Source organism: Scyliorhinus canicula, chromosome 5, assembly GCF_902713615.1.
Source record: "Scyliorhinus canicula chromosome 5, sScyCan1.1, whole genome shotgun sequence".
Classification (NCBI taxonomy): domain Eukaryota; kingdom Metazoa; phylum Chordata; class Chondrichthyes; order Carcharhiniformes; family Scyliorhinidae; genus Scyliorhinus; species Scyliorhinus canicula.
In genome coordinates, this window is record NC_052150.1 from 155,148,085 (window position 1) to 155,172,364 (window position 24,280).

General features: G+C 44.7%; 1 protein-coding gene across 8 annotated transcripts in view; it reads left to right on the forward strand.

Moving 5' to 3' along the window:
* kat2b (K(lysine) acetyltransferase 2B) overlaps window positions 1–24,280 on the forward strand; it is a 180,547-nt gene that overhangs the window by 143,892 nt on the left and 12,375 nt on the right. For 6 of the 8 annotated variants that reach the window (XM_038797856.1, XM_038797854.1, XM_038797850.1 and 3 more), the window contains 11 exons: window positions 990–1,093; window positions 1,623–1,778; window positions 2,606–2,742; window positions 3,781–3,989; window positions 5,386–5,512; window positions 6,388–6,498; window positions 10,053–10,196; window positions 14,963–15,095; window positions 15,217–15,253; window positions 23,547–23,610; window positions 23,711–23,795. In XM_038797856.1, the coding sequence (XP_038653784.1) occupies window positions 990–1,093; window positions 1,623–1,778; window positions 2,606–2,742; window positions 3,781–3,989; window positions 5,386–5,512; window positions 6,388–6,498; window positions 10,053–10,196; window positions 14,963–15,095; window positions 15,217–15,253; window positions 23,547–23,610; window positions 23,711–23,795 (1,307 nt within the window). The remainder of the gene's footprint in view (window positions 1–989; window positions 1,094–1,622; window positions 1,779–2,605; window positions 2,743–3,780; window positions 3,990–5,385; window positions 5,513–6,387; window positions 6,499–10,052; window positions 10,197–14,962; window positions 15,096–15,216; window positions 15,254–23,546; window positions 23,611–23,710; window positions 23,796–24,280) is intronic. The other 2 variants (XM_038797851.1, XM_038797857.1) reach the window with 1 other exon arrangement.

Here is a 24,280-nt window from a genome sequence, read left to right on the forward strand (position 1 = left end):
TCAACCTTTCCTTAAAAGACTCCCACATTTCAAATGTGGATTTACCCTTAAACAGCTGCTCCCAATCCACATTCCCGAGCTCCTGCCGAATTTTGTTATAGTTGACCTTTCCCCAATTTAGCACTCTTCCTTTAGGACCACTCTCGTCTTTGTCCATGAGTATTCTAAAACTTATGGAATTGTGATCGCTATTCCCAAAGTAATCGCCGACTGAAACGTCAACCACCTGGCCGGAATCATTCCCCAATACCAGGTCCAGTATGGCCCCTTCCCGAGTTGGACTATTTACATACTACTCTAAAAAACTCTCCTGGATGCTCCTTACAAATTCTGCTCCATCTACGCCTCCAACATTCAATGTTGGGGAAGTTAAAATCTCCCATCACAACCACCCTATTGCTCCTACATTGTTCTATAATCTGTCTACATATTTGTACCTCTACTTCCGCTCGCTTTTGGGAGGCCTATAGTAAAGTCCCAACAATGTTACTGCACCCTTCCTATTTCTTAGCTCTATCCATATTGCCTCAGTGCTCAAATCCTCCATCGTGCCCTCCTTAATCACAGCTGTGATATCATCTCTGACCAGTAATGTAACTCCTCCACCCCTTTTACCTCCCTCTCTATCCCTCCTGAAGCATCTGTACCCTGGGATATTTAATTGCCAGTCTTGCCCATCCCTCAACCAAGTCTCAGTAATACCAATAACATCATATTCCCAGGTACTAATCCAAGCCCTAAGTTCATCTGCCTTACCTGCTACACTTCTCGCATTAAAACAAATGCACCTCAGACCACCTGTCCCTTTGCGATCATCATCTCTTCCCTGTCTACTCTTCCCCTTAGTCACATTGAACGCAGGAACAGAGCATTTTTTAAATATTTCAAAGTTTTGGATATTGAAAACTGTTAATGTTGTAATTATATCCCAGATATAAAGTTACTACAGTGTGCACAGAAAACAGTACTGCATTTCTTTTACATTATAGATTCCTTTCTATGTTAGAGGAAGAAGTGTACAGCCACAGCTCTCCTATATGGGATCTAGATTTCTTGGTGTCTTCTGGTAACATCCAACTAGGGATACACGCAGGTAACTAATGGTCAACATTTTTGAATTTTCCAACAGGATTGGGAATCTGAAAAATTTTACAATAAAGGAATATTAAAGTTAAAAACATGTTTTGAAAAGCTTCTCTGTAGCTTAGGTTTATTTCTTGTTTGTTTTCCTAGGGAGGTTGGTTCCTCAGTTGGCTGAATGGCTGGTTTGCGATACAGAGCAAGGCCAACAAAGTGGGTTCAATTCCCGTACTGGCTGAGGTTACCATGAAGGCTCCGCCTTCTCAACCTTGTCTCCCGCCTGAGGTGTGGTGATCCTCAGGTTAAATCACCACCAGTCAGCTCTCTCCCTCAAAGGGGAAAGCAGCCTATGATTATCTGGGACTATGGTGACTTCCATTTCTTTAGTTCGGGTTTATTTCTTGTTTATTTTCCTAATCCTTTCTATAGCAAATGTAACTTAAGTGCTGAGCACATTGTTATGACACCTCAGCCAAACCTAATTCTTTCAGATCATTGTTTCATTATTTTGGCTCTTCTCTTTTATGTCTTTGGAATGTTAGTTGTCAACACTCCTGCGGTTCCTGGGATCCTGCCAAACATGAAGCCATTTGGGTATGCATCGAGCCCAGCTTCTGGCAGCATTGATCAAACCAACACTGGAAGTTTGAGTCCTGTCTGGAGAAACAAAGTGGCTTCTGGCTCAGAGCAAATATTGGGTATGATGGACTGATAAATTGTAAAAATATTGGGTTTATTGTTACTGCCTGGCAAAAGCTCTTGATGATATAAAACCTATTGTTTCATATCCATGCTGAAAGCAGAGAAAACTTTTGCACAAGTCACTGTCGTACACCTCAGCAAGAATCTCTCTTCCCCCCCCCCCCCCCCCCCCCCCCCCCCAATCAGGGGTGAAAAGCACGTAAATAAAGATACTTGGAACTCGGGCTTAGAGGGGTGGGGCAGGGCGGGGTGGGGTGATGGGGGAGGTGCCTCCATCATCAGGCCACTTCTGACTGGGGCACTCACCCTTTAAGGCCCAGTGACCTCTTGACCCCCCCCCCCCCCCAGTCTGTTCTTCTGTAGGGAGGGATTATTTGGAAAAATGCACTCTTGAACTGTTATTTTCATATATTGTGATGCTGTATTCATATTACCACAAAACAAGATTCATCATTTTAGTCTCTGTTAGCGATGTGATCATTTGTCACCTGAATTATATTAATTTTATGAATTCCTGTTGAAAAAGGGGTGGTGCAGTGGTTAGCACTGTTTCCTCGCGGCATTGAGGACTCAGGTTCAATCCCGGCCCTGGGTCACTGTCCATGTGGAGTTTGCACATTCTTCCTGCATCTGCGTGGGTCTCACCCCCACAACCCAAAGATGTGTCTGATAGGTGAATTGGTCATGCGAAATTGCCCCTTAATTGGAAAAAAACAATTGGGTACTCTAAATTTATTTTTTAAAAACATTTTTGTTGCAAAAAACCCTAAAAGTCTTATCGTTGGACCAGATAGAATTTCTGACAGATTGTTTATTTGTAAAGGGGAGAAAAGGAAACCTACAGAATCTTTTAATATAGAAGATGCCAAGAGACAGAGAGTTTTGGGGGATATCCCGATGGAACTAGTGAATGAAGTAATGTCAACTATCACAGATCCAGCTGCTATGTTGGGTCCAGAGGTAAGTAAGTACACAACGCCTATTTTGTATTGAACTCTCCTTTCTAGGAACTACATAGAATGAAGATCACTTTTGTTACAGAGATGTTTTTTGTAAAGCCAGCTTTTAATCAAAGAAAATAATTAAGCCCATTATCCTTTGATGTCAAGGATTTGATTAATATTTGAGATTTCAACACCCAAATTAAAGACTTGTCATCCTCTTTGTAGTTATATTATAATACCCTTGAGATGATATTGGACCTAGATTCCCCATTTTTATTTTAATATATTCACTGTGGTAAATAATTTGGTGTCTGGTATTAGATACTACCCTAATAGTAGGAGCAGCACGGTAGTACAAGTGGATAGCACTGTGGCTTCACAGCACCAGGGTCCCAGGTTCGATTCCCTGCTAGGTCACTGTCTGTGCAGAGTCTGCACGTTCTCCCTGTGTCTGCGTGGGTTTCCTCCGGGTGCTCCGGTTTCCTCCCACAGTCCAAAGACGTGCAGGTTAGGTGGATTGGCCATGATAAATTGTCCTTAGTGACCAAAAAGGTTAGATGTTATGGGGATAGGGTGGAAGTGAGGGCTTAAGTGTGTTGGTGCAGACTCAATGGGCCGAATGGCCTCCTTCTGCACTGTATGTTCTATGTAAAGCTACAAAATGTGAAGCATTTATGCCATTTGTTTCAAAATGTGTTAGTTATTGTAATATGCAAATATTAACATCAACCTTTTGGAATTGCAGCTTTTACTTTGCATTTCATTGAAAATGTGGAAGTTAAGTAATAATCAAGTCTTGGGTTTCAGATATTATGAATACATTGTCTATAATATCAAGTTCCTAATTTGGTTATAACTTCCTCTTTGTGTGTTCCATATATGGTATTTTGCAATGGTGCTGTGCTTTATTGCAGTTTGTGCATGCAGAGAAAATTGAGCCACGGCCACCTTGTTAAATTGATTATGTGACTGAAATATTCATGATATTGATTGTAATCTGTTTAAAGTTTACAAATTGTAATGGGAAAATGTTATTTTTCCTGTCCTTTACAAGACCAGCTTACTATCTGCACATGCAGCCAGAGATGAGGCAGCAAGGCTTGAAGAAAGAAGGGGTGTAATTGAGTTCCATGTTGTGGGAAACTCATTGAGCCAAAAACCAAACAAGAAAATGATGATGTGGCTGGTCGGATTACAAAATGTTTTCTCCCATCAATTACCCAGAATGCCTAAGGAATACATCACTCGGCTAGTCTTTGATCCGTGAGTGCATGGCTTACAACTGGTATTAATATGAACATTCAGTCAGGCTCCTATATTGCTTTCCTAATTGAATTGAAAAACATTTGTTTGTCATGTGGTGAGACTCACATCTTTAACCATAATGAAGAATCAATTGGTCTTGGGTGGTAGCACACATTGAATGAAAATTAATTGCCAATCCTTTTTACACCTAATTTTCTTTTCCACTGATGCCAAAGATCAGTTTCATGGAATCTCGACAGAAGGAGGCCATTCGATCCATCGAACCACCCCTCTGAATGAGCTCTCCACCCAATACCACTTCCCTACCCTATCTCAATAACCCCTTAACCTAACCTATACATCTTTGGACACTATGGGGCAATTTAGCATGACCAATCAACCTAACCTGCAAATCTTTAAACTGTGGGAGGAAACTGCAGTACCCAGAGGAAACCTACGCAGACACATGGAGAAAGTGCAAATCCACAGTCATTCAAGGCGGGAATTGAACCTGGGTCCCTGGCACTGTGAAGCAGCAGTGCTAACCACTGTGCCACCGTTTCACCCGATTATATTTACTTCATAGAATTCTTAAGCAGTACTAACTTTCAACAAATGACAATAGTAACAAAGTCAGTACCATGAAATCTGTTCTGCTTCGTCTGCTTTTAAGGCTGAGGAGATACTAATTTACTGGGTAAGTTTGGTTAGAGTATTCTTGGGCTTGTTCTGTTGAAATACACTCAATACAGTAGAACTCAAACTGTCTGTGCACAGCACAATTCAGCAGAGATTAGCTTGTGGGATTCTGTTCTATAAACCTCAAAAGATCATAGGCACCTCTTTTCAATGGTACTTGGTGATAACCTGTCCATCTTTGGAGGTGTATGGCAATGGAAGGAATATATCTTAAAATAAATAATTGAAGATTTTATCTTGATGGACATGATAAATGATGAATAGTTAAGGCCAACAGACTGAGTGGTTGGACAATGCGTGCTTCATTTAAAATAAAATTAATGAATGTATTATTGACAGGACATTAAAAAAAATACTAATTTACTTGCTTTCGATGAAAGCATACAATTGTTTTAATCAATTACAAGGCAACTGAATGTTAATTAAATTCCCAACTAAAGCAAGTATTCTAAATATTTTAGGACCTATTTAATATGGTAAGTGCCATTACATTTTAGATTAAATAAAATAATTTTGGGTCAGCATCTTTTAAGACCAGGGTTGAATTCCTTTGATTAGCATTCAGATCTTCCAAAATAAATATCAATGCATAAGCCCAAACTTTTATAACTCAATAATTTAGCACAACGGAGAGGCATTTGTAAAACATAATGCTATAAAACTTTTAGTTGACTATTTTTCAAATTTGAAGTTATTTTGTTTGGTTAAATCTTAGTAAACACAAGACCCTTGCCTTGATCAAAGATGGCCGTGTGATTGGCGGTATCTGTTTCCGGATGTTTCCAACACAAGGCTTTACAGAGATTGTGTTTTGTGCTGTTACCTCAAATGAACAAGTGAAGGTAAGTGTGAGTTTCAAAAATAATTAGTAACTTGTATTCATCAACAAGCAAGGAATTAAACCATAAATATTCTCTAATGTGTTTAAAGATCCAATTTAATTATTGTTTAATTATCGTGGTAATAGAGGTAGGCCCAAATAATTAATAAGTCTTTAGCAATAAACTTGCTGGGCAGAATTGTGCAGTGTGCTGGCTGAGGTGAGAAAACCGACATGTGGCTCTCCAGATTCTCTGGCACTCTGTGCACACAAAAGCCGGTGTGGGGGGGGGACGGAAAAATCCCAACTTCTGCACCTCTGCTAATTTCTTAACCAAATCAATAATCTGCCTTTAACCTACGGTCACACAGGTGAGCTTTCCAGGAGTCATTGGTTAGAAATTGGGGGAAGGCAGCCTCACCTGCCAAAACAAATAATGATGAGGTTAGCTTATTGTCTGTCCTGTGTCAGAGATCAACTAACTAAACGTGGACTAGGAATTGAATCTTGGTTTGCATGATTTATTTAAGAGCCAGCTTTACCAATTGGGAAGCTGCAAATAAATGTGTAAACCATTGACAACCAGTGGTGTTGAATTCATGAGCCTCCTTCTGCACTGTTGAACCTTGATATTATGCCAGCACATTTAGTTGCAGCTTCCCAATTGGTAAAAACACTTTACAGAAGTATTTGAATACGTCCATATTTATTTTTAAACGTGTTAGTATAATATCAAGGTTCAACAGTGCAGAAGGTTGCTCATGAATACTTATGTAAAGATTTTTGAGACCTGCTTCAATACATGTGCTGTAGGGAAATTTATGTTAATTATAAATATTAATGACAAAACAAGTTGAATTATGTTCTTTACCAATTGCTCAAATGCTTATTCTTTAGGGCTATGGAACTCATCTAATGAATCATCTGAAGGAATATCACATCAAACATAACATTCTAAACTTCCTCACATATGCAGATGAATATGCAATTGGCTACTTCAAAAAGCAGGTATGTCATTTTGTGGTCTTGCTTTCTATACTCCTCCAAAAAGAGTGTACCACAATGGATAGGTTTGTATACAATTACCTATCAGAAATCGAAATAATCTCTTGACAAGACGTTATGATTTTCATACAGTGTAACCATCTACTCCTCGACTTTTTCATGTATATATTGTAGTATCAATTAAAGTAGTTACCTAAAGTTGTGGTTGTTCACGGTCAATCATCTAAATCCCAGAATGTCACTGCAGGAGTTCCTCAGGGTATTGTCTTTGGCCCAGTCATCCTCAGTTGCTTCAATGACTTTCCCTCCATCATAAGGTCAAAGTGGGGTGTTCTCGGTTGATTGCAGAATGTCAGCACCATATGTGACTCCACAGATACTGAAGCAGTCCATGTCCATACAATACTAGACCTGGACAACATTCAGGTTTGGACTGCTAAGTGGCAAATAACATTTATGCCACACAAATGCTAGGCAATGACCATTTCAACAATAGAGAATCTAACCATCTCCCCATGACATTCAATGGCATTACCATTGCTGAATCCTCCACAATCATCATCCTGGGGGTTACCATTGATCAGAAACTGAACTGGACTAGCTATATAAATCCTGTGGCTACAAGAGCAGATCAGAGGCTGGGAAATCTGTGGCGAGTGACTCACTTCCTGACTCCCCAAAGTCTGTCCACCACCAAAAAGGCAAAAGTCAGGAGTGTGATGGAATATTCTTCACTTGGCTGGATGAGTGCAGCTCCGACAACATTCAAGAAGCTCAACACCATCCAGGACAAAGAAACCTGCTTGATCGGCATCACTTCCACCACCTTCAACATTCCACCAACTCCGTCACGGACGCACAGTGGCAGCTGTGTGTACCATCTACAAGATGAACCATTGCAACCCACCAAGGCTCCTTCAACAGTATCTTACAAGTCCATGACCTCTACAGCCTAGAAGGACAAGAGCACCAGATGCATGGGAACATCAGAAACTCCAGCTTCCCTCCAAGCCACTCACCACCATAACTTGGAAATATATCACCTTTCCTTCATTGTCACTGGGTCAATATCCAGGAAAACCCTCACTAAGCACTATGGCTGTACTTCCAACATATGTAGATGATTTTTCAAAGAACTGCTCTATCAATCACAGGCCGTTATCTCCAGCATGGTGGCTCCTGAGCGGGGGTAGTCACTGCCGAATGGGAGGGAAAAGGCTGCCGAGCAGGAGACAATTGGCTGCTGAAAGGGAAGAAGGGAGCCACAATTAAGCTGGTGTGAGAGAGAGTGTGTATGTGTGCGTTGTGAGAGAGAGTATGTGTGTGTGTGTTGTGAGAGAGAGTATGTGTGTGTGTTGTGAGAGAGAGTATGTGTTGTGAGTGAGAGCATGTGGTGTGAGTGAGTGCGATGTGTTGTGTGAGAAAATGTGTGTTGTGAGTGAGAGTGTGTGTTGTGAGTGAGAGTGTGTGTGTTGTGAGTGAATGTGTTGTGAATGAGAGTGTGTTGTGAGTGTATGTGGTAAGTGAGTAAGTAGCCTGAGTGAACCGGAATAACACACTCCGATGTTCATCTTAATTGCTCATTATTTTAAGTGATCAATTTATTGCTTTGACAATGTTTTATTTTTGCTCAGGAAGTTGTTTATTTTCTTTATACTTCAACATTTTACTGAAATTGATGTTGTGCCGAACCTTATACTTTTGAGATTTGCTCATCAGCACCTGAAATGAGAAAAAAAATTGAAATATGGACCCTTGCATGAAAAGGTTGGCCAAGCCTGATCTACCACATGGTCTGATGTTTCATACCTTGTACTTCACAAGAATATAAAATATAGTAGACATGGCATTTCTATTATCAGTGGGGAGAAAGTTAAAAAGAGTGTCATTTAGAAATTCATGGCATTTTTCCATGTTTGTCTCGACTCTTACGCTAAGGTTAAGGCAATTAAGCAGGAGGGGACCAGCGGAAATTCATGCCTCGGAGTCTGGTAGAGCAGGAAAACATTGTGTATCCAGTTAGATTGAGATATTCATGGGTATTGATGAATTGGCATCTTTAATGCAAAAAGAAAGTTCAAGCATAAATGTCAAGCATCACCTAATCAAGGATAATAGTTTTGTTGTTTACTATATGTTTTCGATTTTAGAATATTTTACACATCTAAATATTGTAAATTTATTATCATTGCAATGAAGATAAATTTACATTCCAATTTCAGGGTATTTCTTCTAAATGGGCTGAGTGATTAATAGCAGTATAGTGAACTCTAAAACAATTAGGATTGTACCAAATTTGCATTCATCTAAACCTAGCAGTTGCAGTCAACAATGTGTCCTGCAATCTCTCCGAGTGTGTAAGTATTGCCATCTGATACAAGTTGTAAATCTGAAACTATTCAATAAAATAGCCAGACCTAAAATCTAATCAATTTAATTAGTTTACACACTCAGAAGATCAATGGACATAGAGTCCCTACAGTGCTAAAGGAGGCCATTCAGCCCATGGAGTCTGCATCGACCTTTCGAAAGACCACCCAACCTAGGCCCAATCCCCCACCCTATCCATCTAACCCCAGTTAACCTTTGAACACTTAGGGCAATTTATCATGGCCAATCCACCTAGCCCGATATCTTTGGACTGTGGGAGGAAACTGGAACACTCGGAGGAAACCCACACATAGAACATACAGTGCAGAAGGAGGCCATTCAGCTCATCGAGTCTGCACCGACGCACTTAAGCCCTCACTTCCATCCTATCTCCGTAACCTAATAACCCCTCCTAACCGTTTTGGACACTAAGGGCAATTATCATGGCCAATTCACCTAACCTGCACGTCTTTGGACTATGGGTGGAAACCGGAGCACCTGGAGGAAACCCACCCAGACACGAGGAGAACATGCAGACTCCGCACAGACTGTGAACCAGCGGGGAATCGAACCTGGAACCCTGGCACTGTATAGCCACAGTACTATCCACTTGTGCTACCATGCTTACACAGACACAGGGAGAACGTGCAAACTCCACACAGACAGAAACCCAGGTGAGAATGGATCCTGCATCCCTGGCACTGTGAGGCAACAGTGCTAACCACTGTGCCATCATGCCAATCTGATGGACTTTAATATTGTTAGCCCGAGCTTTATCACATTCCACACTATTAATTTCAGTTTTGGTTCTGTTGCATGAAACTTTGATGTCCTCTCTTTGCATCCTGGCAGAAATATATTGATTTTGTACCTTAATTATCTCCTGTTAAATTGCTGTAGAGGGGGGAATTCTCCATCCGTTTAAGGCAGCGGGATTCTCTGGTCCCATTGCAGTGAATGGGAGATTTGGCTGAGCGCCAAATTCTCTGTCCACGCGAGCAGTGGTAGTGGGGTGGATTCACAACAGAGAATCCCGGCCAGAGCAAATCATTTTTATCAACAAGCTTCAAAATACTATGACAAAGTAATTCTCAACATAATTGCTTTTGAGCAAATTAATATTTATTTTGTTCTTCTGTACATTGAGTGGTAAAAAGAAAAATATGTGACATTGTGCATTGTTTCAGGGATTCTCCAAGGATATAAAAGTTCCGAAAGTCAAGTATGTTGGTTACATTAAAGATTACGAAGGTGCCACGCTGATGGGCTGTGAACTGAATCCACGGATTCCATACACTGAATTCTCTGTGATTATAAAGAAACAGAAAGAGGTGACTGCTTGCCTGTTTTTGGTGGCACTTTGCCTTTGATTCTCCGTTCCTTTACGTCAGCTGGATTCTCTGTTTCCCCTGCAGTGAATGGCGATTTGGCTCAGCGCCAAATTCCCAGTCCCTGCCAGCAACGATAACGAGGTGGACTCACAACGGAGAATCCCGCCCTTTTCTTTTGATTAGTTGATTTTTAAAAAAAAGTGCATTTGAAATGAAAATCGCTTATTGTCACGGGTAGGCTTCAAATGAAGTTACTGTGAAAAGCCCCTAGTCACCACATTCCGGCACCTATTCAAGGAGGCTGTTACGGGAATTGAACCGTGCTGCTGGCCTGCCTGGTCTGCTTTCAAAGCCAGCAATTTAGCCCTGTGCTAAACAGCCCCTGGTTATTCCTAGTATTTCCCCATCTCTGTATAAAGTGGGCAGACAAATGATCAATTTTCAAAGACAAAAGTGTGTAATAATGTTATTTGTACTGCTGCCTTAAGATTAAGTACATAAAGTATTAATAATATACAAATATATTATTCATCAGATTAGCAATTTCTTTTATTAAATTTTACCATTATTAAACAAAGAAAAACTAGTATTTTTATAGCACTTTTCACAATCACCGAACATCAAAAAATGCTTTACTGCCTATGAATTATTTTTAAAATGCAGGAAACCTTTGCAGAACTTAACTTCTCCTTCCTAAAATGTTTAAAATGCTGACAGCTGGTAATGCAGGTTTAATTTCCCAGTAAGGCAGCACGGTAGCATGGTGGTTAGCATAAATGCTTCACAGCTCCAGGGTCCCAGGTTCGGTTCCCGGCTGGGTCACTGTCTGTGCGGACTCTGCACGTCCTCCCCGTGTGTGCGTGGGTTTCCCCCGGGTGCTCCGGTTTCCTCCCACAGTCCAAAGATGTGCGGGTTAGGTGGATTGGCCATGCTAAATTGCCCGTAGTGTCCTTAAAAGTAAGGTTGGGGGGGTGGGTTGTTGGGTTACGGGTATAGTGTGGATACGTGGGTTTGAGTAGGGTGATCATTGCTCGGCACAACATCGAGGGCCGAAGGGCCTGTTCTGTGCTGTATTGTTCCATGTTCTAATTTACTACTACTCATTATTCAATGCACTGCTAATGATTATGCCATGCTCTTCCTATTAAGACAGCCACCCCTTTCTGTTTTTCTGTCACATCTGCCTTGTGACTCCGCCTTCTGCAGCAAGCTTCTGAAATTGTCCTTTTTAATTCATAACCAAGTTTTTTTCCTCAGCAATACTTAACTCTCTTTATTTCCTGTGCATTTTCCCTCAATGCTTGTCTATTTTACACCAGTGCCATCACCCCCAACTTTGTCCTCCTCCCTTTCCATTCCACCAGCTCCTCCATTAACAAGATCATATTCCACCTTTTAAAACAGAAGTCCCTTACCTTCCCCCTCTCCTATCTAGAATTTCCTCATTTTTTTCAGCACCCTCTTTCTGGCACCTTGCCCAGAAACTGTGGCAGATATACAAGCTTTCCAATCACTTGTCTTTGTGCAGGGTATCAAGTACTCCTTCCTTTAATCGTTCTCTACATTTGGGGAAACCAAAGGCAACCTCGTTGCCAAACACATTGTCCCCGATATTTACGCAGTCAGGGAAGTAAAGAGGAGTGTTGGAGAAACCTGGCAAGACCAGGGATAGAGATTTTGCTGAATGTAATGGCAGGATCACATTATACGCTGTAACCTGGCCTGTCAGATGCTTGGAAGCAAATCATTTCTAGGCGACATGGTAGCTCAGTGGTTAGCACTGTTGCTTCACAGCGGCAGGGTCCAGGGTCGATTCCCGCCTGGGTCACTGTTTGTGTGGAGTCTGCACGTTCCTCCAGTGTCTGCGTGGGTTTCCTCCGGTTTCCTACCACAAGTCCCGAAAGACATGCAGTTCGGTGAATTGGACGCTCTGAATTCTCCCTCTGTGCACCCGAACAGGCGACTAGGAGTTTTTCACAGTAACGTCATTGCTGTGTTAATGTAAGCCTACTTGTGACAATAAAGATTATTATTATTAGATTTGACAATATTCTAGAATAGGGAATGATATTGGAATTTCTGACCACAAGTGAGTGAACTGGAGATGTAAAAAGGTGATAAAACATAATAACCAGTAATAAAATAGTTTCACTTATCCAAAAACTGTTGGGGGGTATGTGGGGAGAGAGGGGGAGGAAGAGTGAAAATTTTGTAGCTACCATTTTCGGGGGCGGGATCAGCAGAAAATCCCATGGGGGTCCCAAAACATTGTACGCCAGCGGGATTTGCCAAAGATGTGCAGGTTAGGTGGATTGGCCATGATCGCTGCGTGCAGTTATGGGGATAGGGCGGAGGAGTGGGTCTAAGTAGAGTGCTCTTTGGAGGGTTGGTACAGACTTGATGGGCCACATGGCTTCCTTCTGAACTGTAGGGATTCTATGGGATTTCCAGTTGCAATTGTCCCTGCCCCTTGCCGATGACCTCACGGGAATCCTGACTTTGAACGTTAAGATCCCCATTTGAATGAATTTAAATATGATTATCAGGCCTTTACCTCCAAACGTTTCTCTCCCACCCCACTCCATTGGATTGTTCATATCACGGTGGCATAAACATGCCGGGTGACCTACAGAGTGCACCTGGTGAGCAGAACCCTGCAGGGAGAGAAAGAATGTCATGCCTGGGCAGTACTCTGGCACTGCCCCCAGCACTGCTCCCTACCACTCCATGGGAAGAGCCGGGGCAGTGCCGGGAGTGGATGTTGCACGACGAGAGGGGGTCTATTTCTATTTTTTTAAAATCAGGTCGCCTTTAAAAAGACGCCCCTGATCTTTTGCACACTTAAGTTGGCTCCCACCAGTGTGACGTTGTGGGACTTGCCCCTTAACTTTTTTGTTTTAACTCAGATCCTAAAAATACGCTGGCGAACGCTGTCCTCGGGGCTTACTGTGACACTGCAGAAAAATCAGAAAATTGCACCCCATGTTCTGCTTCTAAAGTACCGTACTAAAATGATGCTGTGTCTGCTGAAAACATTTCCAGAAAACTGGGGCGGGATTCTCCGACCCACCCGCTGGGCCAGAGAATCGCCGGGGGGCGACGTGAATCCCACCCCACCGGTTGCTGAATTCACCGGCGGCGGGGTGGGAATCGCGCCGGTCGGCGCCCGCTGGCAGTGCACTCTCCTCCCCCCCCCCCCCCCCCCCCCCCCCGGCGATTCTCCTCGCAATGGGCCGAGTGGCCGCCCGTTTATGGCCGGTCCCGCCGGCGTAAATCACAACAGGTACTTACCGGCGGGACCTGGCTCTGTGGGCGGCCTCAGGGGGGGCATGGGGGGATCTGGCTCCGGGAGGTGTCCCCACGCTGGTCTGGCCCGCGATCGGGGCCCACCGATCCGCGGGCGAGCCTGTGCCGTGGGGGCACTCTATTCCTCCGCGTCGGCTGCTGTAACGGTCCGCGATGGCTGACACGGAGATGAACCCCCCCTGCGCTGGGATGACAACAGCACACGCTAGCGCTCCCGCGCATGCACCAACACCGGCCGGCAGAGGCCCTTTGGCACCAGTTGGCGTGGCGCCAAGCCCCTTCCGCGCCGGCCGGCGTGGCGCAAACCACTCCGGCGCCGGCCTAGCCCCTGAAGGTGCTGAGGATTCCGCACCTTTGGGGCGGCCCGACGCCGGAGTGGTTTACACCACTCCTTCGCTCCGGAGGTGCACGCCCCGCCGGTTCGCGGAGAATTCCGCCCCTGGTGTTTCTGCGCAATAGATTTTCGAAGTGGAGAGGTTACAGCATAATTTACTTTCAAGCAATCTGGATAACACTTGGGAAAATCAGCAAGAGGAGATAGCAACCGGGGATGCATGGGGATGATCCCAAGCAATTGGGATCACGGCTCTGGCGCCAGTTTGGAGTTATTCAGGAAGTCACAGGCATCAGCTGTGGCTGGATGCAGGTTTGGTATCAGACTTCAAATTGAGGTCAGAGGTGGTGAGGTCGTGAATCGTGGCCAATGTTAGAGATAGACCGCGAGTAGAGGCAGGGAGCTCCAATGGTTTGCAGAGCACTCCTACTCCTCCTGGCGGGAGTGCTGTAAAAAGCACTTAACTTCTGCAAGCAGCTGCTCACATCTCCATTTTGCTGCTGGATTTCTGTTATCACTTTTCCTGGCTCCTACATTTGTTTTCTTAATGTCACCCATAAAGGGGCCCGTTTATCTTTCAATCTCAATTCTGAAGAAGGTCAACACCATAATATTAACTTGTCTTTTCTCTGTACAGTTGTTGATGATCCTGCTGTATATGTCCAACATTTTCTCTTTATTATGTCATTGTTCGTAGAAGAATAGAATCCCTACAGTACAGAGGAAGGCCATTCGGCCCATCAAGTCTGCACAGACCCATCGAAAGATCACCCCACCTTGGCCCAATCCCTCGCAACCCCACCCAAACTTTGGGCACTGAGGGGCAATTTAGCATGGCCAATCCACTAACCCGCACATCTTTGAACTGTGGGAGGAAACTTGAGCACCCGGAGGAAACCTACGCAAACATGGGGGAAAGTTCAAACTCCACACAGACAGTCATCCAAGGTTGGAATTGAACCCGGGTCCCTGGTGCTGTGAGGCAGCAGTGCCAACCACTGTGCTGCCCCACTAAATCTTTTCTTTGTGGCCTATGGGTGGTCTGCGGAGTGCAGTAATTCAAGAAACTGTTCAAGCTATTTCTCATCCCTCATTAATTATGGTGCTGCTTCTCTCCTTTTTTAAGATCATAAAAAAGCTGATAGAAAGAAAACAAGCACAAATTCGAAAGGTGTACCCAGGTCTCTCCTGCTTTAAAGAAGGAGTGCGACAGATTCCTATTGAAAGTATACCTGGAATAAGTAAGCAACCGTGCACAGGTTTGATGTATTTCCACTACTCTTTATAACAGCGCCTCCTTATCTTACCTAATGTAAATTTTAAAAATTAAATGTGATCTTAATGGACTTGAGCTGAATGACTGATTTCACTTATCTACAGGGGAATCTGGTTGGAAATCTAGTGGAAAAGAAAGAGGGTAAGTCTGTTTTGAAAAATAGGTGTAGCCGTACGACAGATATCTTTTTAAGTAGATTGTACAAAAGCAGAATAGTATTGAGGTGAGATTGCATGTGCCAAATGGAATAGTAGATTATTTTTGGAAGAACCTAAAACATGGTTCAGCAGTATTCTCATTGTTACATACAAATTAGGAGCCTTGAAGCTGTCCTCCATTCAATAGGATCATGGCTGATCTGATTTTAACCTCAGTTCCACATTCCCACTTACCATCAATAACCTTTCTCCCTCTTGCTCATCAAGAACTTATCTAGCCCGGCCTTAAAAATATTCATAGTTATGGTCCCACCAATGCCCCGTACAATTGAAGCATTAATGCGCTACTTTTGAAATGAATTCCCCTTACAATAAACAATAGCATTCTCCCTCTTTTCCCCCGCTTTTCTCCCTCTGTGTACCCGAACAGGCGCTGGAATGTGGCGACTAGGAGTTTTTCACAGTAACTTCATGGCAGTGTTAATGCAAGCCTACTCGTGACAATGAAGATTATCATTAATTATTTTAGAATCATGCACAAAGACATCCAGATTTCTCAGCATCTCAAAGCTCTACAATCTCTCACCATTAGGCAGTTTCACATTTTCCCACATTATACGTTATTTGCAAGTCTTTGCTCACTCACTTAACCTATCTATGCCCCTTTCCCGATCGACTAGGGGCTTTTCGCAGTAACTTAATTGAAGCCTACGTGTGAAAATAAGTGATTATTATTATTATTATCTTTTTGTCATCAGCAAATTTAGCAACTGGGTTTTGTGGCAGGCGCTCCCAGCAGGATCTTCTGGTCCTGTCAATGTCGTTGTCTCCCTCCCCCACCCACCGTTGCAGGGTTTCCTGACAGTGCAGGGTGCAAACAACGGAAAACCCTCTTGATAAGAGCGGGACAGGAAGATCCCGCCGCTGGCTAATGGCTGGCCGCCTCAGTTGCCATACACACACCCCATACCTTCAATCTATTCATTCAAGTCATTTATATAATTGTGAAGAGTTGACGCTCCTGCACTGATCTCTGTGGCTCACCACGGGCGTGATTCACCTGATAAATATCTATGTCCGGTGACAGCACATTTGGCAGGGTATTTGTGAGAAACACCTCACTGTTCAATGGCACTTTGCCATTTTTCTTGGCCTCGGGGAGATTCTCTCCACTGACAGATCTCCACTTCAGAGTGATTTCCTGCTGTGAAGATGTGGCATTGCCTGGGTGCCAGTCTGGCAGTGCCAATGTGGCCAGGTGCCAGGGGAGTGCTGGGCTACTACCCTGCCCTATCACCGACCGCCTGGGGGGTCTCTAATGGCCTGGGAGAACCCCCTACCCGGTGTTTTGACGCCTGGTCCACATTGTGTGGACCAGTGCCAAAAAAAGCCCTGGCGAGGTCTTCCAGGTATCGCCATTGAATCCCGAGCGCCGGGAGCAGCCAGCGATTGTATATTTAAATGAGTCATACGGCTCATTTAAATATGCTGATCTGGGTCATGCGCCATGAGAATGGACCTCCCCTGAACACCACAAAGGCTAAAGTCCTCTCCCAATCCACACCAAATATATCAAATTCCCATATATTATCCATAACTGCTGGACCAGCCACATAAATGCAATTTTTTTTAGTGCAGGTAAGAGGCTGTGTATTCTGTAACGAGTGGCTCACCTCCTGACTCTCCAAAGAACTTTCCAACAATGACACAACACAGTCGGGAGTATGAATGAATACTCTCCACTTGCCTGAATGAGTGCAGCTGCTACACTAGTCTAGAAGTTCCATTTGATCAGCACTCCTCCATTGTACCATGGCTGGTGTATGTACCTTCCACAAAGTGCATTACAGTGCTTCACCAAGGCTATGTCTTCGGCAATACTTCCTAAACTCATAAACTTCACCATCTAAAAGAAGATGAATAGCACATGCTTGGAAGCACAAGCACTTCCATGTTCCCCTCCAACTGACACCCATCTTAAGTTGGACATGTATTGCCATTGCTTCATCATCTCTGGATCCACATTCTGGGCCTCTATACCAAACAACAGCTTCACCACATGGACTACAGCAGTTCAAAGTGTTAACGGGCAATACATGCTTTCCGTGTCAACAAATTCTATATCCCAAGAATTAATTTAGAAAATACTCATCACCCATCTTCTCTTAACCTCACACTCCCACTATATGTCCCACTGTTGCTGAAACCTTGTACATGTTTTTGCCATGTTCAGACTCAATTTCTTTACAGACCTCCGAGCGTGTCTTCATTCCTAAATTGCACTTGTTCAAAACTCAAACTCCTGACTTCTGACCACTTCCCCACACAATACCGTGCTCTGACCTCTCTCCCCAGCAAAGTTGTGAAGATGTCAATCCAGGATAGTATGTTACCTCACTGGTGCCATTGTCAAACATGTCACTAGGTGGCTACGTAGCATCCCAAGAGACATGGGTGAACAGCCAGCCGTCATGGTCCACATAGGTTATTCATGAAGGCTCCGGCTTCTCAACCTCGCCTGAGGTGTGGTGACCCTCAGGTTAAATCACCAACTGTCAGCTCTCCCCCTCAAAGGGAAAGCAGCCTATAGTCATGGGGCTATGGCGACTTTACTTTGTGTATCAACAACATAGGTAGAAAGAGGATTGTGGTCCTGCAGTCAGAATTTAAGGAGCTAGAAACTAGCAAACAGGACCTCAAAAGTGGGAGTATCCAATTAAGCCTGGTACAACATGCATGCAATATAAGAAGAGGAAGATAGAGTAGATAAATGCATAGCTGGAATGATGGTTCAGGAGGGAGGGCTTTAGATTCTTGTCACATTGGAACCAGTTCTAGGGAAGATGGGACCTGTACAGGTCCATGGATTGCTCCAAAACCGAGCCGGGGCCAGTTTCATTGCAGGACAATGGCCTAGTGCTGTTGGGGAGGATTCAAACTAACTTGGCAGTGGTGTGGAAGCCAGGAAGTGTACAAGAGATGGATACCAAGGAGCAAATATTGCAACATTAAGAGAGACAGAGAGCACTAGAGTTAGAAATCTTTTCAGCATAGTGTCCGCACGAACAATATCAGTTCGAGATACTTTTCTCTCCACCGTGGGACGAGGCAGGGATGTCCTATGTCCCCCCCTGCTGTTTGCGCTTGCGATTGAGCCGTTGGCCATTGCATTAAGAAGTTCGGGAGCATGGAAAGGAATAGTGAGACGGGGGATAGATTATAGGGTGTCCATGTATGCCGACGACTTGCTGCTGTATGTGTCAGAGCCGAGTGCGTCGATAGGAGGAATATTGGAGTTGCTGCAGGTATTTGGGTCTTTCTCGGGGTACAAGCTGAACTTGAACAAGAGTGAGTATTTTGTGGTGTCTCAACCGGGGGTGGGGGGGCTGCCATTCCATAGGGCAAGGACCCACTTTAGGTATATGGGGGTGCAGGTTGCCCGGGAGTGGGGGAGGCTTCGCAGATACAACATCGCTAGTTTGGTGGGGAGAGTGAAAGCCGACCTGGCGAGGTGGGATGGTCTCCCTCTGTCACTGGCGGGTCGGGTGCAGGCGGTTAAAATTAATGTGTTGCCGCGATTTCTGTTTATTTTTCAATGCCTGCTGATTTTCCTGCCAAAGTCTTTTTTCAGGGAGATTGAGGGAAGGATTACCTCGTTTATATGGGGAGGGAAGGTGGCCACAGTGAGGAAGGTGCTGCTACAGAGAGGAAGGCAGGCAGGGGGTTTGGGTCTCCCGAACCTGATGTACTACTACTGGGCGGCGAATGTGGAGAAGGTGCGGAGCTGGGGCTGAGGGGTTGATTCCCAGTGGGTCAGAATGGAGGAGAGTTTGTGCAGGGGGTCGGGGCTGAAGGCACTAGCAACAGCCCCGCTCCCGATAACTCCAGGGAAATACTCAGGGAGTCTGGTAGTAATAGCTTCATTAAAAATCTGGAGGCACTTCGGGTTGGGGGCAGGGTCGAGGGAAATGCCGACCCGGGAGAACCACAGATTTGAGCCAGGGAGGTGGGATGGAAGCTTTCTGAAATGGGAAGAGAAGGGGATTAAGAATCTAAAAGATTTGTTTCTTCGGGGTCGATTTGCAGGATTGAGGGAGCTGGAAGCGAAGTATGGGCTGGAGAAGGGAGAAGTATTTAGGTGTACGCAGGTTCAGTACTTTGCCAGGAAGGAGATACAGAGCTTCCCGGAGGAACCGGCCTCCATGTTGTTGGAGGAGGTGCTGGCGGCAAGGGGACTGGAGAAGGGGACAGTGTCAGCGATATACGGAGCTATGTTGGAAAAGGATAAGGCACCACTGGAGGGATCAAAGCGAAGCGGGAGGAAGAGTTGGGAGAGGTTATAGAGGAGGGGGTCTGGTGTGAGGTGCTCCGGAGAGTGATGCCTCCACCTCGTGTGCGAGGTTGGGGCTGATACAGCTGAAGGTGGTGTACATGGCGCACCTCACGAGGGCGAGTATGAGCCGATTCTTTGAAGGGGTAGATGAGTGTGAGCGTTGTTTAGAGGAGGGGGGGGGGGGGGGGGGGGGTGGCGCTAATCACGTTCATATGTTTTGGTCCTGTCCAAAGCTTGGAGAATACTGGAAGGAGGTGTTTAGGGTCCCCGGGAGGCCACATTCGGGGTGTCGGACCAGCCAGGGTTGGAAACGGGTGCGGAGGCAGATATCATAGCCTTCGTCTCGTTGATCGCCCGAAGGCGGATCCTGCTGGGATGGAGAGCAGCCTCTCCACCCTGTGCCCTGGCGTGGCGAGGGGACCAGTTGGAATACTTGACCCTTGAGAAGGTTAAGTTCGAACTGAGGGGAAGCTCGGAGGGGTTCTACAAGTCATGGGCACTATTTATTTTGCACTTTCAAGAACTGGATAACATTGAACATTAGTTGGGGGGGGGGATGGGTGGTTGGGGTGGGGGGAGGGGGTCTATGTATGTTAAAGATGGCTATGGGTAATCCCTGATTCCTTTTTTTCTTTGTCATTTGTTTATGTTAACATGCAGACTGATGTCTGGGCATAGTGGGAGGATGGGACCGTTGTGGGGTTTGAGATATTTGTTGTTGGTTATTGATTGTTGTTGGGTGTAAATTCGGGAGCAAAATTGTGAAAAAGGAGAATAAGAATATTTTTAAAAAAGAAATCTTTTCAGCAGCAGGGAGCCGAACCCGCCGGCGAGAACGGCTCCTCAGTGATCGGGGCACCCTTTTGAAAGGATGCCCTGATCTCTAAATGAGCTTGAAAATCCCCTGCACCCTCCACTCACAGACACTTCCACCCCCGGATACATGGGCATTACTCCCTCCAAATGAGTTCACCCCGCTATGGGGTCACTGAGGGCCCACGCACACTTTCAGGCTCCTCCCCCTCACTCCCCCAACCATCATGAAGCCCCTTCAATCCCCTACACCTCTTCACCACCCCCTTCATGGGCATGGCTCCCTCAGGTCCTGGTATGGTCCCCCGGCAGTTGCAGGTTTGCAGTGCCAGGTTGGCACTTCCCAAGTGCCGGGGGTACTGCCCTTTCCTATCCCCGACCACTTGCGGGTGCTCTAATGGCCTGCAAGACCCCTGGAGTGGCCATTATGCCAGGATGCTGGGAGAATGCGGCCTCAAGTAAGCTATGCATATTTAAATGAGCGTGATTATCTGGATCACGTCCAGTGAGGGTGTGATCCAGATCGTGCCAGGCACCGCAAGTTGGGTGACTCGCGCGGGGTTTTGCCCTGGGCGCAAAATCCGATTTGTGCCACTCCTGCGATACCTCCGGCATGCTCGGATCAGCTCTGGGCGCAACGTGGGGGGATATCACGCCCCACGTATGTGAATGTGTAGAGTGTGACAAATATGATTGATGAGGTAAGAGTGCAGATAACCATGTGGAAAAATGATGCTGTGCCAGTAACATTGACCTTGTATAAGAAGAGCAGAACTACCTATTAAATATATTTGGGTACAAGGTGTTCAGAAATGGAAGAGGGGTGGCAGCATTGATCAAGGAGAACTTTGCAATGTTGGACAGAGAGAATGTCCCAGATGGATCAGGGAAAAATTAGGAGCAGCACGGTAGCATTGTGGATAGCACAATTGCTTCATAGCTCCAGGGTCCCAGGTTCGATTCCGGCTTGGGTCACTGTCTGTGCGGAGTCTGCACATCCTCCCCGTGTGTGCTTGGGTTTCCTCTGGGTGCTCCGGTTTCCTCCTACAGTCCAAAGATGTGCAGGTTAGGTGGATTGGCCATGATAAATTGCCGTTAGTGTCCAAAATTGCCTTTAGTGTTGGGTGGGGTTACTGGGTTATGGGGATAGGGTAGAGGTGTTGACCTTGGGTAAGGTGCTCTTTCCAAGAGCCAGTGCAGACTCGATGGGCCGAATGGCCTTCTTCTGAACTGTAAATTCTATGCTATATCAATTGGCTAAAGCCAAGGAATTAAAAAGTTTAAACTATATTGCTAAGTTTATTCTATAGACCACCAACTAACGTTAAAGATGTAGAGGAACAAATTTGCAAGGAAATTAGGAAATTACAGAGAGGTAAAATAAATAACTATAATTATCCAAATATAGACTGGAATAATGTAAAAAGCAGAGAGGAGCAAAAGCTCCTCGAGTGCTTTTGTGACAATTTTCAAAAGTAATATATTTGTAGTCCAACAAGAAAAGAAGTACTCCTGGACCTGGTTCTCGTTAATGAGGTAGACTAAGTGGATCAAATATCAACAGCGGAACATTTAAGGGACAGTGATCATCATATATTAAGGTTTAGGTTGGCAATGGAAAAGAACAAGGAACAATCCATAGTAAGACTAATTAACTAGGGCAAAGCCAGCTTTAATGTGGTTAGGATGGATGTGGCCCGGATAAATTGGAATCAAATGTTGGCAGGCAAAACTATATCTGAACAACTGGCTGCTTTGAAGTAAGAGATAATTTGATGACAGTGCTGAAATGTTCTCACTAAAGAGAAATTTAGGGCAAACAAATCCAAAGCTCACCGGATGGTGACAGAGTGAGAGGCTGTGATTCAACTCAATGGGAACAAAGTCCCAAAGGGAGCGCGTTTAGCCAGGTGTTTCCAGGCACTTGCAGCACCGAAAAACACATGGCTAAACAATGCCACTCGCATTAAATAAGAGACCTCAGCGGGAAACGCACTGCCGAGGATAGACATAGCCCTACCGAGGATCTCAATCCGCTGGAAGTCTTCAGTGTAGCGAAAGATTGGGATGCCGCCACCACCCCCTCCCCAAGGCACAATGGAAGGGGCCCTGCCCCCCGCCCTGCAAAGGGCATTCCCAGCCCGATCGCACCTGCACAAAAAGTCACCCTGACAGGGCCAACCTGGCACTTTGGAAGTGCCCCTGCCAGCTGGCAGTGCCCAGCCACTAATCCCCTTTGAGACCTCCACGAGTGCTGTTCCGTCTGGTCCCCGTTTGTGGTACTGAACAGCACTTGCCCGAGGCCTCCGAGGCAAAGGGGATAGATCCCAATGCATCAGGGTTAAAGATAAGCCACATGTTAGCACAGTCAATAGCACTGTTGCTTCACAGCGCCAGGAACCCGGGTTCAATTCCCGACTTGAGTCACTGCCTGTGCAGAGTCTGCACATTCTCCCCATGTCTGCTTGTGTTTCCTCCAGGTGCCCCGGTTTCCTCCCACAATTCCCGAAAAGACCTGCTTGTTAGGTGAATTGGATATTCTGAATTCTCCCTCAGTGTACCCGAACAGGTGCCGGAGTGTGGCAACTAGGGGACTTCACCTAGGTAACTTCATTGCAGTGTTAATGTAAGCCTACTTATGACACTGATAAAGATTATTATTAAGCCCAGGAATTACAGGCCAGTTAGTTAGGTCACGCAGCATCGGTGGATTGAGAAACAGTTAACATTTGGAGTCTAGATGACTCTTCTGCAGAACTGCACTATCATCGCATTTGTATGTGCATTTAGTGCAGGAATTTTAGAGTTTCAGTTATATGTTCAAAATATTAGACTGGATACTTTATAAGGTTTAAGTTTTCATTGCCAATAGGCTCAATCTTGCACATGGGGTTATTAATATCATGAAATAAACATTTTCAGCAAAACCAGTGTGCATTTCGGGAATGGTGGTGACTTTTCTTAGGAGGAGTTAATAGTTCAGTAAAAAATCAATACATTTAAAAAGCATAAATTGTGTTTTTAACTTGCTATAATCATTTCTCTTTTACATTTGCTTCAGAAAATATGAACATTTGAAATAGGAGATTCCATTGCAGCTTTAAAAAACTATTTGACTGCTTTGTTTCAGAAAAGACTCCAGAGACCCTGACCAACTTTACAACATCTTAAAGAACATCCTACAACAAGTAAAGGTAGAGGCCAAATCTGATCTTGGTTTTCGCAGCTGTTTACTTATTTTACATCTAATATTGCCACTTGAAACTGAAAATCTGAATTGTTCTTAATTAACAGAGTCACCAAAGTGCTTGGCCATTTATGGAACCAGTTAAGAAAACCGAGGCCCCTGGTTATTATGAAGTCATTCGCTTTCCAATGGGTATGTAAGAATTATTGTATAAAGCTTCAATGTCTAGCTCATGGGGTCCTAGTTGATCTGTTTTAGAATTCCACTTTGGAACCTGATCTAAAATTGATCTCCATGTTATTTGTTGAAATTTTACCAATTTTCCGTGAAAACCATTCAAGAAAGGAATTTTTTAATGAATGCACAAAAAAGAACGGAGCTTATCCATCCACAGTGCGCTCTATGTCATCATGATCCTCCATAGTCACCCAGTCTTATGGCATGGCAGCAATAACACATAGACCAGCTTATGCATTAGGATGTCCTAGCTCCACAAAAGGAGGAATTTACCTTTGCAATCCTCTTCATTTTAGCCACCAGCTCATATTGAGCAATGGTGAGTGCATGGTGCATACTCTGGACAGTTTTGTCAAAAATGTCTGCCCAACGGTAAGCCTAGAAAATAGTCATCGCTATAGCAATGATGGCATTGGGGTAGTGTCCTAGGCCTAACTATC